This window comes from Fringilla coelebs, assembly GCF_963513975.1.
Source record: "Fringilla coelebs genome assembly, chromosome: 2".
NCBI lineage: Eukaryota > Metazoa > Chordata > Aves > Passeriformes > Fringillidae > Fringilla > Fringilla coelebs.
The window spans coordinates 110,795,846-110,811,436 of record NC_140029.1 but is presented as its reverse complement, the minus strand read 5'-3'; the positions used below and the strand labels follow the sequence as shown (position 1 = coordinate 110,811,436).

General features: G+C 37.5%; 1 protein-coding gene across 2 annotated transcripts in view; it reads right to left on the bottom strand.

The window, feature by feature from the left end:
- Positions 1–15,591, bottom strand: part of CADM2 (cell adhesion molecule 2) — a gene marked incomplete at both ends in the record, with an annotated part of 565,681 nt that overhangs the window by 69,078 nt on the left and 481,012 nt on the right. For both annotated transcript variants that reach the window (XM_084226796.1, XM_084226797.1), the window contains one exon: positions 13,486–13,576. In XM_084226796.1, coding sequence (XP_084082922.1) covers positions 13,486–13,576 — 91 coding nt within the window. The remainder of the gene's footprint in view (positions 1–13,485; positions 13,577–15,591) is intronic.

Sequence of the window (15,591 nt, the reverse complement as noted above, 5' to 3'; positions counted from 1 at the left end):
CTGTTCCTAAAGGCTTTTTCTTTCCTGTCAGAGTGCAGCTGAAATGATAAATGGCATGTAACAATTTTATTCATATGAAAAATTGTTGATTAAATATTTAAATCTCAATAGCCTGGTTTCACTATAATTCTAGCTCTATATGTTTCTAATTATGTAGTCAGTATTCAAACAGCTAAATCTTTGGGCATCCTATGCTGCTGTTTACACCTTGTTGATTCCTCCTTAACGTTTTAGAGCTATTGAGGATAGAGTAGATTATTCTTTTTCATCACCTGGAAGGAAAGCATGACTATAAGAACAAAAGATGATGGAAACTGCCATGGATTAAATGGACAATATCTGGAAAAAAATGTATTTCAAATACATGCAAATGTCAGCAGTATTAAGATAATATGGTGCTCAAGTGGATGAATCAGAATGGCTGCTGAAAATTACTGGGATTAACCAGGAACTATGTTTTTAATGTTAATGAAGTACTGCTGGGGATAGGAATGCTGCAGCAAAGCATAATGATAGGATGTGCACACCTTAGTTACTATGCATGTCATAGAACAGAGGAAAATAACATCTTCTCATCTGGCACATCTTCAGACCTGTTTCTAACACCGTGTCTCCTCACAGCAGTTTACAAGCATGCTGCATCCCCAGCCAGGGGAGCAAGCACTGAGGAAAATAGTGATTTATCAGAAATAAAAGAGAAAAAAATAGAAGAAAGAGCTTCAGCACCACTGATTTTAAATGCTTTACATTTTCATGTTACAGGATTAAGGTACATTTTCTTCAGATAGCCTGGTTTGCATAGGTTATGCTGAAGTGCCACATAGAGATAATGGTTGGGACTGCAAAAAACAAGAAGCAGGGAGTAACTGCTGTCACACCACATTTTCAGGTCCTTTTTCATTATGTCTGTTGTCATATCCTCAATGCCAGCTGAGGTATGAAGGATATATCATGGAATTAACAAGTAAATATTATTATGAGGGTTTTTTCCCCTTTGACAAATCCTGATTTTCAACTGCTTAAATATTTCAGGCTGCCACATTGATGGATGTTCACATGCCTAATTTGCACTGTTTTGAATTTGCCTTCACTGTGTCCCAACATTCACAAGAAACTTTGTCTCTGTTATTAAAATAAGCTGAGAAATCCCATCTAAGAAATGCAGCTGCGTTTTCTGAGTTAAGGTCAAATGCTTGCTGGCACAAGAATCAAAGAGGAAAACGAAGAGTGGCTGATTCATTTCCGCTTTTTCCATTAAGTAAACAGTTGAAAATCTCATTCACAGTTATTTCCTTGTCCAAATACTACTTGTTTGAAATCATTTGCTGTTGATGTAAGACACAGTCAAGGGGAAGCCTCATTAAACTAAAAATCCTTCCTGCACTTGAGGTGCAGTGACAACACCCAGAGAGCTGATAAAAGCACCAGTGCTGCATTTTGGATGACAAGCAAGGACTTCAGAACCCACCCTCATTAACCAAGGTATGCACGTCTTGACTTTCAGTGAATGTAAGAACATCATGAAGTCTGGAAGATGAAGCAAAATATCTTTTCACTAGATAAGAAACCATTAATAACTAGCCACAGCAATGACATTTCTAAGATCTTCTGTTGAATTACGTCCTCTCAGCAAATAAATATTTGTTGCTATATACAACAGTCTATAGGAGCACCATAGGAATGAAAATACACCATAAAATTTTTGTACCTCAGTTGTTTTTTCACCATTGTCAAAAAAAGCTGATGTTGGGGCACATTGTACTGAACCATAGTGAATAATAAAATGTTTTATGCTTTCAAGATAATATAACGATATCCTAACAATAATACACTGTGAACTCACGAGTATTTGTATTTCAGAGCTAAGTTCTATGCCATGGTTTGTGTCAATTTCTTTTGCATTTAAAAATAACTTCTGAAATGGAAATACAATAAAGGGAAAAAGAGACAAAGATTATTTACTTAGAGAAGTTTGTTTTCTTTTCCCAAATGTGTTATTATCTCCAGACAGAGGGGAGTGCTTTAGTTCACACAACTTCTCTCACACAGAAAATTATTCATTAGTACCTTCATGGTAATAATTTTAGCACTGTAAAGGAGATATCCTCAAGCTCTCCATGGGCTCCAGCTCCATTAGCATCTAGTCCCAGCAAGCCACAACCGCCTATGTTCAGTGCTTAGCAGAGAAGGAGCAGCTGCACTGAGTCAGACAAAAAGTTCAGCTAGCCCAGTCCCTTATCTCCAACACCAGGGATAAGCAGATGTCTAGGGTATAGGCCAAACACAGATCTCATGCATTTCTGATACCAAGCACAGTTTAAAAATACTCTGTAAACCTTAAGGACTTGCCTTTTCATGAACTTAGGCATTTTCCCTTGAATTACTGCAAATTTTCACCATCTGTCATATCCATCGACAACGAACTCCCAAAGTTTACCAGTCATTTTATGAAAAATTATGTCCTTGCTTGGCAACAAAGCTGGTTCTTATTTGACTTACTCTTAAACACTTCTATTTGTAGAGAGAATGAACTAGCAGTCCTTAACAACTAACTCTGAACCATTTACAATTTTGGAAACATCTGCAATGTTTCCCTTCTATACCAAACAGGCCACCACAAGGTGTATTTTATGTGTTCTTCAAGGATTGTTTAAAAAATGTTTATAAAATAGACTTTTCCCTCTGCAAAAGGAATTCAAACCCCATGAAAGGTTTTATGGTTTTGTTTTGCTTTTTCTTTTTAATTCAGATGTCTGCTAATTCTAGTCCTTTTTATAAACTTTAGTATTTGAGAAGATGCCAGTTCTACAGATTCTGGGATCTCTCCTGACCTAGCCAGGTGGTGTTAAGAATTAAGTTTCCAGTCACAGTTCATAATTCATCAATCTCATCCTTGAATTCCCTTTGAATGCTGGGGTAAAACCTTCTGGTCCTGCTGACTTCCTACCGCTCATTTTGCCTGTTTGCTCCAGAACCACATCCACAGCCCATTTAAATCTTGCTGGTGAGCACCTGAGAAAAGAGGAAGTCAGTCTTTAATGTACCCAGTTTCCTCTGCCACAGAAAACATGGATGTAGCAAATCCATCTGGCTTCTCTGTAAAACTTGATACTCAGTTAAAAATGTACTGAGAAACTTTCCATTATTTAATTTTAAAAAAACTCCAACTTTTATTTTCAAGTTTCTTTTTTAGTTATTCCTTTATTATTCCTGCTTTTTTTGGTGGTTTGGCTTACTGAATTTTTATATTTAATCTGCCAAGATCAAAGAATCTCCTCTTTCCTTTGGAAAACAATTTCAGCTTTTCAAATTATAGTTTTTGCCCTTATTATTACTTTGATTTCTTCTGTTTAGCCTCACCATCTTCTTCTTCTCAAGGGATTCTGCTAGGTGATATGTATTGACCCTGTGGTTCTAAACTCTTTTTTTATTTTTCTAACTATTAATTCTCTTAGTTGCCCCTTATAACTCCTTTTTAACAAGATTCTTCATTAATGTAATTCCCCTTTCTGATGTTGATTACCATATAATTGCCCGACTTTATTTTTTGCCTCAAGGTGCAAATAGCAAATAAATACTTTTTAAAGAACGAGCTGAATGAAAATGGTGTAGAGAGCTCCCTCAGTCTGTGCTACCCTTTGGAAGATTCTAGAAATTGTGTGTACGAGGGGTAGAAAGGTAGGTTAGGGATATTTGAGAGCAGTAGAAAGTAAAAACAAACTAAACCCCCACAAACAAACAAACCAACCCAACAAAAAATCACAATCAGAAAGCAATAGTAAGTAGAAATACTGATCTGTCTCCCACTTACCTCCCTCGTATCACAGAGTATCAGAGTCCTTCCAACCAGCACTTCTTAACCCTTGGTAAACCTTTACAATTCCATCTTAAAAGTGACCAAACCAGTGTTCCTAAGCAGGAATAAACCAATACAATGGGAAGAGGCAATCCAGGTGCAGGAGGAGGGGTTGTCCTGCAGCCCCTGGAGGAAAATACTCTAGAGCAGCATTTTCCTGTGCAAGACTGAAAATCTCAGACTCAGTCTTTCCTCAGCTCTTAAATAATATAAGTTTTGGAAACGGTTTACCATGGTGCTTAGAACAGTATGGATGTGGACATTTTTAACCAGCCAAACTCAGGCCTGAGAAAGCTCCAAGGTCTTCCTTGCAATGCAAAGACTAGCTCAGCCAAACAATGAATAATTTTTTACACTAATAATAAATTAACCCAATTTATTACTTCTCTTACCTGTTTACTGTCATTCCTGTCAGAACCACAAACACTTTTATCTTTTCATCTCCATTTTTTCTGAGGTTATGCTCATCAAAGAGCAATGTTAAGCTCCTCTAGAAGGATGGTGCTTTAACCTGCTAGCTTATACCCCACACATGTTTTCAAAGTATTCTGCTGTTGTAAATGTGGGGTAAAAATGTAGATATTCAATGAGCGGGTGCTCCCTGTGACATTGGGTGGTTCCACATAACACCTGCTACACATATTCCTGAATTGTGAAACATAATCAGTATAACCAGCATAACTTACACTGAAAAAGTTATACTAATGTGCCTTCTTGTGTTCTACTGCTAGTGGTTGATTCGAAAACTCTATAATTTTATGTGTAACTGTAGCTAAACACTTGTCTACAGAATCTAAGTATCTAAAAGACCAAATGTCACATCCTTCCCCAAAACTTCTTTCTCATGTTTTAACTTGCAGTCTAGTACTTACTTAGAATTACCTGCTCTGTATTTCAATTTTATCTATTATTCTATCCCGCAGGCCTTTTTTATTTTAGCATGTGTTTCCACCTGAGAGCAAGGAAAAGAATTATTTCAAAAGCCATACACATGCAAAATGGATTTAACAAGCACTAAAAATGCTGCATGCAGTTGTTTTTCATACTGTACTTTCTACACTTTTATGGGTAAACACTGCAAAAAAGGGATGCTTAAAAAAGAGGAAAAGCAATTATTGAATTGAGCCTATTAGGCAATGTGATCATTTTACTGAACACTAAAGGGGAAGTTCTTAAGCACTGCAGGAGGCTTTATTGTAAAGTGTAATTTTCAGACAGCCACTAATGCTCCCACCTGCTTCTTTTTGTGTCACACTTTTTATAACACCAATTTCTCTGCTTTCTGCAAAATACTGGGGAAAAAAAATTACAAAAAAGTGTAGAATGTCCCAGCTGTGAAAAGAAGATACAAGCTCCCAGAAGGACAGGATGTTTAGTACAAAATGAAATTTTATCTATTGAATATACATACTGTATCTCAGCAAAAATGTTACCAGCTTCATAATATTTATCTACTACATCATGGCATAATTCTACAGTGGAGGTGTAATGCCAATGAAATATTGGTGTAGAAAGTCTCAAGCAGAATATTCACAAAATCGTTTAAAATAATTGCCTTCACCCACAAAGACAAGCTACCTATGTGGAAAGTTTCAGCAGGCAGATTTTTCCTACAATTCATATGATATTCTTCATAAGATTTTAGAACATTTTCCTGAAAAGGAGCACTCATTAAATATATCGTATAATAAATGTGCACTAAATCAAGGCAGGAGATACCATAAACATTAACTCCTTCAAAATGACAATAATTCAAAAATTGGTCAACATTTCTTTGTGGTTAACAATAACCACAGGAAACAGAGTGATTAACCTCAGCTGACATGGGATACATCACATCAGATAAAATGAACAGCAGGCTGGGTTTGAGTTAACAATCACCTACTCAATCACCCTACTCAAAGAGAGTAAGTTCCTTTTGTAGAAATAGAAGCTCACACTTCTCCAAACAGAAAAAAAACCATACAGACAGCCTAAATGGGATAAAGATACAGAGATGAAAAAGCATTGTTTAAAAAAAAAAAAAAAAGACCAAGTAAGAACATTTCAAGAAACTATAACAAGGCAAAGAGACAGGCAGGACAGAGATACCAGTAGTATTTGCAGAAGATAGGCTCTATCTAACTGCTGAACAAGCCAAATTCAAAGAAAGACAACTTGGAATGGACAAGAGAGCAAGACAAAAGACAGGACTAGGAGAGCCTGAGCTATCCTGAGAGCTGTTCCCAGTGACAAGGAACACAGGGATGAGAACTGTGAGGAGGGTTTCTTACCTTTCTCCAAGTCTATATCCACAGATACAATACCCTGTCCTATATGTGTAGGCATTTATTCAAGCATATATTTACAGAACCTTGCCCAAAGGTGTGTGTGAAATGTGTCCCTGGAAACTTCACTGTAAACTCAGAGCATTCAGAAGGCATAAGTCAGATGAAGATACTTCAGCTAATGCTAGTTCTGAGATCAAGGCAGAGGACATCAGGGAGGCTCCTGATTAGTTAAATGTACAGCAGTTTTGTTCAAAATGATCCACCTTTCTGCTAAGACAAAGAGCCAAAGATAAAGCAGTGAAACTCCAGTACTCCCTTTTTTTTTTTTTCACTTGATTTCACTTGTAGATGGTCGTTTCCAGAGAAACCAGAGATTCTTAAATTCAGGATTTCTTATGTACAAATGTGTGGGAAGCTTAAGGGAGAAATATTTTGATGCTACATTCATGTTTTGCAAGAGTAATATTTCATTGTGAGTATGGACAAATTAATCCAATTTTCCAAATCATTAATATTTATTGACACTGCCTGAACTTCCAGTTTGAGCTGTGGATTAATTCTGCACAGTGATTTATAAACACAGAAACATGGATGCTTTTCCAGATTCATTATGATAATTCATATAGGCAGAATTGATACCAGCATTCTTCTCTAGGCTGCTAGGTACTCATGGCACAAACCCAGACAGCAGTGAATAAAATCTATGTAGAAAATGAGATCATTTCTTACAGAACCTCCATCTCACCTGCCAGAAAGGCCAGGAAATGCATCATATAAAACCAGGACAGAAAAAACTGTCCATGGACAAAAGGCTGGCCATTAGACTAATGACTCAGAGGCTAGACCTGCTGTTAGGATGCAGTTTCAAAATGTTTATGGCTAAATATCAAGTGGGCTTCCACAATTTTCTGCCCAAGATTCTGATTTCATTCTTGAGCATAGGTTTGTAGGCGTGCTAAGAACTCACTGTTACAACTCAAACCAAGGATGAGCTATCTCTTCAGTGGGATGCTGTGTCACTCCAAAACACTCTTGGGAAAAAAGGGACTATGATCAATGCTAGACATGAAGTATGCACCACCTTTTTGTCAATTTTGAACTTAGGACTTTTTGCTGCTTCAGTTCCCAGGTGTAAATTTGAGGCAAGTGAATAATCTAATAATGCAAAGGTGTGGTAAAAAATAAACATTTAAATATTTGTTAAGTTCTTAGATACTATGGGATATTTAAAAAAAACCACAAAAAACCCCCATATGAACAGTATGAAGGAACTCTAATTCTCTCTTCTGGGTATACATCAAATAAGACATACAGGTCATTCATAGCTACCATTCAAAATTATTGTTTCACTGAAGGAGTCAAGAATCCTCTTCAAAGGTTACGTTCTGCCACAGTTTCCAGGAAGAAAATCATTATCATGTTTGGTTTTGGTTGTGGTTTTCTCTATAACATTCATGAGCTCACAATTAATGTTATTCTAATGAAGGATACCTATGTGAGTTTTCTGAAATAATACAAAGAAAGTCAGGAAATTCAAATGTGTCCCTCGTAGTATTTCTCAAAATGCCTTCCTCAGGTTCAGATGTCTTTCCATTTTGAATTAGTTTGAACTAAGGCAAGTATTCAGAGGAAGGAAGAGATTTTATTCTCTTTTCTTTACAATACCTTTCATCCTTAGGCCTGTGACAAAATGATTCATGAGATAATTTTTTCTATAATTTTTTCAATGACCAAACATGTGAAAACTGAAGAAATGGCAGGATCTTTAGGTGAAGAAGACAGTGCATGTTGTCTGCTCTGACTCTGGCAAGCCTTTGGTGACTGTCTCCATTCATTGTACCCAGGCTGGGATGCCACTGTCACCTGGATGTTTGTACCACTCCGTGGGTTAAAAACGGGTTGGACCATTGATGGAGCTGAAGGAACACTCTACCCAGGGGATGGTTAAAAGCATATTTCTACAGGAGTCTCTCCTGGTCCTGTTTAACTTTTTAATACCAAAGGCCTTGTGGAATGTGTTCATTAAGCTGGCTGCACTGATATATCTGAGGGGAGGCCACTCTTCAGAGGGGCTTCTGTGGCCTGGAGGAATGAGCCAACAGGTGCCTCATGGGAGGCAGAGAACTTCAGCAAGGATATAAAAGCCTACATCTAAGCTGAGAAGAACCTGGAAGTTGTGCTAACAGTAGATTTAACTAGAGCCAGCCTGAGTCCAGGCTCTGCTGCTTTCAGGTGACTGGATAGGAGTCGATTCCCTTCACTGGCTTTCCTCAGTCTCACCTAGAGCCCTGCCAGGTCCTTCTCAAATTTATCAGGCACTCTCTCTCTGGGTTCACAGGGTGGTGTGTGTTTCCTGTTATCATTAGTATTTGTTTCCACCAATCTTTGCAAAATGTTTGTCTCACTCAAGGGAGCCTTCTTTAAACAGATGCTAGAAAAGACAGAACACTGTGTGGAGATATCACACACATCTTTTACAATATAAAATGATAGCCCAAGCCTGGCTCTTTGGTGTGCACCCATTATTAAAAGTGAACATCTTTTCTTACATTAAAATGTTTATTTGCCCATACTTTATACTACTCTGTACATATTCGTGTTTGGTTTTGGTTGTGCTTTTCTCTATAACTTTCATGAGCTCACAAATAATGTTATTCTAAGGAAGGATACCTATGTGAATTTTCTGAAATAAAAATCTTCCCTATTTATCTCAAACAAGGCCAAATATCCACTTTTCATTAGTCAACCAACTATGATTCCCCTGAGCTGCATGGAGTGGAAAGACATTTCTCTAAAGCACACAGGAGACAGCTAACTTTTTCTTTGTTTCCTGTGCCCTAATTATTCCATTATATTTCAACGTCGTTTCTCCTGGAATGGCACTGCCTTAAAAAACTCACATATTTCATGCATGCTTTGATGAGAGTACTGACTAAGAATATTAAATATTGAACCTTTCTTTCATTATGGGGCAGTTTTTGAATTTATTTTTGGGGTAGTTTTGAGTCACTAGACTTTATTGTTAAGACACAACAGCGTACAGAAGTTACAGCTTGCAATAAGAAAACATTGGCTTTTAAAAAAATTTGTAAGCATGGATGAGTGAAAATGATCATTTTGTTCTTTACTGTCTATATTTTTTTACAGCTACTTCATGTTTATTTTAAAATACTCAAAATACTGTCAGGCAATATGATTTCAGAAAAGTCTAGACATTACATAAAAAGGATGTCTAGGATTTCTGAAGTTTAATTACATTTCCTTCTTTGGAAAATAAACAAGTCTTGTTAAAACTATATTATGCTAAAAGAAGAAATAAATTAAGATGCAACTACACCTTACATATATATTAGGCAAGCTCATTGATTAAAACATTACAGACTGACAGATGTCCAGGGATCCAGCCAAAAAAGATTGAAAAGAAAGCAGTGCTAAGAATTGAAAAGGGAAGAGATTCAATTTGGTTTTAAACTACAAAACAGTACCGCCAAAAAAGGAATGCTGTTGAACAGTCATATCAAGTACAGAGTGTCTTGACCTCAGTTATGCAGAGAAATGGCTAAATACATTTTTTACCCTGGAGAAAACAAAAGAAAGCCCAAAACACAAAAACCCTGGACATCAATATTATCAAAATTGTCAACAGCATGAAGAAACCAGCAACTGAGTCTTGCAAAAGGAAAGACTAAGCTAACATAAATACACATATTCAAAGCTTTCCAAAAGAAAACTCTCAACTTTTTTATGCCAACTGGGCATTTATCAGTTGGACAAAATCCTCACAAATGGTATATCTCAAGATCCCTTACAATATTGCACATAATTGGGTCCTAGAGTGCATCATGTTTATCTGTGGTAAACTGATGAATATATTTCCTTTCTTCCTTCAACAGAAAAATTTAATAGAAAATGTCATTGATTTATCCATACAATATTCCAAACACCAGCCTTCTGCTGTTGTTTCTTAAAGCTGGTGCCTAAAGTGCTACACAACTGGGTCAGAACACCACCAAATCCACATGGCCTGCCTCTGCAAAACCATCACAGAACAGGCAGGAAGCCTGGCCTGCTCTTTTTATTGGTATTGTCCCACTTCCACAGCAGCAACACAGTGGTTACCCAAAAGAAGGCAATTTTCAGCTCCTTCCTCAAAGTAACAGAAATTAGCACAGAGCCTGACTGGAGCCAGAGCTGTCCTCATCCTCCCAGGGATGAGCAGAGAGATAAATCAGCACAGTTACAGAATTAGTGGAGTCTGTCTTACACTCTCTTATGTTGTCTCACTGAATCACATTTCCATCTTCCTTTCCACCCCCTCTCCCCTGCCCCCAGCTTCTCACCCTTAGCCCACCCTCAACATCCCTGTTCCAACACTGAGATCTCTTTACCAGGACCATGAACCCATCCACAGCAAGTGGGAACCCCAGAGGCTGGGATAATCCCAGCCCACCTCACACGCTGTGACAACTGATCCTGCTCACATCCAAGGGTCTGAGGACACTTTTTTCTCCTGTCCAAAGTCATGGCTAATGACGGGCCAAAAGAAATCTTATACCCTAAACTGTGAAACCTCAGCAGGGCCCTAGATTTAACCCTTAGTACAGTCGTTCTTTGTAGTTGTTCTCTGTCCCCCTGCTGTATCTCTGGAGGATGCTGTTTCAGCAAGAGATGCAAAGTGCAGCTGATTTCTCAGAGGTGTTGGTTTCAGCAAGTCTTCCCTCCCATTTCCTGTTACAGGGCTGTTAGTTAGGAAGGGCTTTCCCTCAGGACTGTGTTTTAGATTGAAAATACAGCATCAGGGTAACGATGATGCTCATGATTCGAGGGACAGAATCCCTTCCAGGAAGGTGACTCACCTTTCCGGGTGATGAGCTGTAACATGGTGTATGATGCTGTAAGTATCATACTTATGATGGTGTATGAGCTGTATGATGCTGTAAGTACATTCCAGCTTTATCCTCATCCTGCTTTTCCCCTTTGGAAAAGAATTCCTCAGCAGCAGCTATCACTACCATCAATGTTACCACAGCCACCACCTGGCTTCACCCTTTCTCAGTTTTCATCTCAAATGCCACTTGGAAGCTTGTGAAAATTGCTCTGGGGTGCAAGAGAAATGCACCTCTCAGTAAGTGTTCATTTACTGCTGCCTGCAGAAAACAGGAGAGACTGTGGCATAAAGTAGACAGAAATTAAGCCATGGTGTGCAAACGGCTGTGAAGGACCACAGCTGGCCCTGAGCTCTCCATGAAGCCCACAATTCATCACTTACTTGTGACACTGACATATCTGGGCTCACTGGACCTCTCCAATTCCTCTCTCTCTCCCAGCCAGAGGTACTCACTATGTAGGTTGGGAGCATGACATTCCTGTTTCTCAAGCTAAGCCACTGCAAACTGCTCCCAGGAGGATGCCTATTCATTACTGGCCCTGTGCCATAAAGACTGACCTAATGAAGCAATACAGAGCTGCTGAAGTTGGCAGTGCCTGTGGCCCGAACAATTAGAGGTGCATTTATTGGCAAAATATTTGTGCCCCAGAGGCTACCACATACAGGTCCTCTGTCTTGATAATTCAGTAATGTGAAGATTTTTTTTTCCCCTTTCAAAATCACATGTAGTTTTTGCATTTGAATCCTTTAAGTACAGAATACAGCTTTACTTAAAATAAGTAAACAAATCAGTAAACACCTTAATTGAAGCTCTCTTTTAATTACTAAGTTATAACCAGTATCTCCTGATGTTTAAAGTATGTCCAGACTATTATGTGTACCAAATAGAAAACATTGTGTATGCCAAGGTATCCTACTTTTAACTCCTCTGATTCTTTCCTTGATCCTGCTGTGAGTGAGGAGCTGAGTGGGGCTAGAATGCCTCAAGTCTATTAGCCAAAAAGAGCACTTCATATGTTAAGCCATGAGGAAAATACTGAGATAAGGAAAATGCTAAATATCACCCAGGCAATAAGGTACTCAGGGCAATCAGTGCTGATCTCTTTCCTAAAATTAAACACTAGCACATCTTGAGCAGATTTTGAAAACAAGGGGGAAACAGACTCTACATCTTCATACTCAGGGGAATGTTCAAGGGATATGAGATAAAAGGATAACTCCTTCTCCTTCAGGTACATTATAAAAACAAGAGAGGCTCACAATGGATTTTTGTGTTACTGACAGAAGTATTTTTCTCAGAAACACACACATCAGAAGTACACAGGTACAGAAAAGACCAATTACATGGAGCATCAGGTCAGACTAATTAGATGGACTTCCAGTGTTTTGGTCTCAAGCCGGGAGGAAGCATGATCTAGGTGCTCACCCAGTCAAGATCTGGATGAAGGAGTTGCTTTAAAATTATGCAGGCACATAATATTAAAAAAAAAAAAAAGTACCTATGGAGTTTAAATTATGCCAGGCATAACTCAGAAGAGCTTTTGAAAATAGAAATTTTGGACTTAAATGCCTTACTTGACCTAAATCTTACTTCAGGCTCCGATATAAAGCAATTCCATGAAGTCACTAAAGCTACACCAGGGAGAAATTCAGCCATAAGTGACATGATCTTTGTCATGCAATTTACACTTTTTCTAGGTTCAAAATATTATTCTATTACCATTTTCAAAACCATTCTAAATCTGTGTATCATCACAACACTATGTATTGATTTTTTGAGCAGAAGGTCAATATTTAAGAAACTTGATTCATAATGACTTAATAGTAAGCAATTGGATTAATGATATAGATGAGTAAATATATAACAGCCCCTCTGAGAAGTTAACTGTTTTCAAGAGTCAAGTCTATTTTTGTAGTAGATTCTGTGCAAGGGTTAACCTCTGCAGATTTATCTCTGAAGATATTAATAGAAAAGATGTTCATTCCCAAGGAAAACAATTTACATTCTTAAAGCCGGCTACACCTTTCCAAATCCTGGTAGAAATAGGCAGCCAACTTGCACATATAATTAAACTTCAAATTCCCCTGTAAATGGCAACCAAAGTTCAGTATATCTTTTCTGAGGCTGGTTGATGTAGGAAGATTTTCATGAGATGTTTTCTCCTCTATCATCAATTTAATGATGTAAACAGAGATAGATTAAACCTGCACACCTTTCAGGTTGATATACCTGATGGGGAAAAAAAAAATCTCACAGCTGGAATCCTTCCTGAAAACTAAAAGAGATGACAAAGTAAAAGAGCAATCTTCTATAGACACTTAATGAAGACAGGCTTCAAGGGGTTTTCTATACCAGAGAGTACTTTACACCCCAGGAGGAGACAAAACCAGTAGATTTCTGCAGCTGAGGATTGCAGTCACAGCAGAATAAGTAAAATAACAGAAAACATATTACTTGTTAAATCACTTACACTGGTTTTCCTTTGGATTCACAAGTCAAAATTATAGATTGTCCTTCTTCAGGCCATGAATTGGAAGAAATGATTTTAACTAAAGGTGTATCTAGGAAGAAAAAAATAGACAACTTGTTGATATACACAAAAAAGATTTATTATCTAAGAGTACATTCTTCTCTATTTACAACAGACTAAACCACAGATTTAATTTACACTTGGAGACAGTTTCATATGGAGCCTTGTGCAATTTCCATTGTCTTCAGGAAGGCAATAAAAATGACCAATGCAACTAAACCAGTAACTTTTTATATCCCTAGGAGACACAGATAGAAAGCATGTGTATACTAAGAGAAAACAATTTTTTCTTTCTGTATTCGATGCAAATACTCCATATGACTATCCAAAAGTCCGATATATAACAACAAAATAAAGGAAAAAAAACCATCTAGGATGAATAACAAGTATTCCATGCAATTGTTTGCCTATTTTTAGGCTGATATGATGGAATGCTGCTATTAGAGGAATGAATGCAATAGTGTACATTTGAATAAGAACCCTTTTGTTGTTGCAGAAGCTTGAAAGTCATAATAAGAAAGCTACAACGGGCTTTCAGATAAAATACCTTGTTACAGACATTTTACAGGATATTATTTCTGAAATGCAATAAAGCTGCCCCTAAACCATAACAATCTTAACCAGAATTTGCAAAGAAAATGTTTCAAATATCTGCAAAAAGCACTACAGAAGAATCTGCAATCTGTCCAATGTGATTGGATTAGTTTTATAGTTTTAATTGCAAAAAGATACACAATAGAGCTACTGTGAATTCATGCCAAATAAAGCATTTGAAGCAGATCTTTAAAAATATTTGCCACCTGGCTTGCAAGAATATATTTTCATAGTCAACATGAGACTTAGAGGGCCACCTTTATAAGGAACAAAAAAAAAAAAGATGACAAAGAAAGGACTGTAACACATTTTTTCCTTTGGAAGAGGAAAAACAAAGTTCATTGTCAAAGTGGAAAAAAAATCAGATTGAATAGAAACATGTCTATTTTTCCTCATGGTTTCTTTGTCTATAGCTTCCTAATACAAACCACTTTATCCTGCAAATCTAGGATACCTAAGTTCTGTCTCACTAAATTTGCAGTCACTGTTATCCTTAGCAGTGACACCACTATGTCCTGTTATCAAGCAAATGTGAAAGAGCATGACAATATGACCCCACAAAATCAACCAAAACAAAAATTTAAAAGATATGCTGTAACAATATAGCTTCTTATTGAGATGTCAATAGTCCTGCTGAACCCTAAATGACATCTGAACAATTAAAATGCTGGGAAAAAATTTCTGACTTTTGATTTTTTAATTTTTGCTCACCACAGAGTAACAGCACAAGACAAGAAGAGGGAAAGGCTTAGTGAAGACTCTCTGCAATTCCACTGAAAGTATTTTCAGCATCATTCAGCTTTCCAGAACAGCTGCTCTAACCTTACACCAGTAGCAAATTTGTTCCACAAGTTCGTAATTTTAAGGACCCTGCAAACCATTATGCAGGTGACTAATCCTTTGGAGGCCAGGCTGGCATTTGCTTCATTTTTAGCACATGCTTAAGGCACTGACCTCAAGTGCCTTAATAAATCAGGGCATCAAGTACTTCTGTGATTTCAGTGGTGCTGTTGAAGATGAATAAATTACTCTCTTGACTATACATTGAACCAGAGGAGCAAATTAGTATCAGATAGGAATACATGAAGAATTTAACTGAGGGAGGGAGACAACTAATGCAATGAGATCAAGAGGTTTCCAGAGAAATATGAAAAAGAGCAAAACTTTGATGGAAGTAATCCTGACAGCCACAGGTGAAGGAAGAAATTAAAGGGCCATCCAGCTATTATTCCTGGCTTAAATATTTTAAAAAATTATCAGCATTTTATGCAATAATGTAAATGACCCAAATAAAATTGAAGAGAGGATTCCAGACAATTAAGCTTTCATCTGCCTGGATCAATGCAGTGCTGCTTACCCCTGCTTGAAGTTCCCATTCCTACTTTAATCCACCAGGCAGCTCTCTGTTCTCCATACACTTCTAAACAGAGCTTACTAACACAGAAAGGTCTT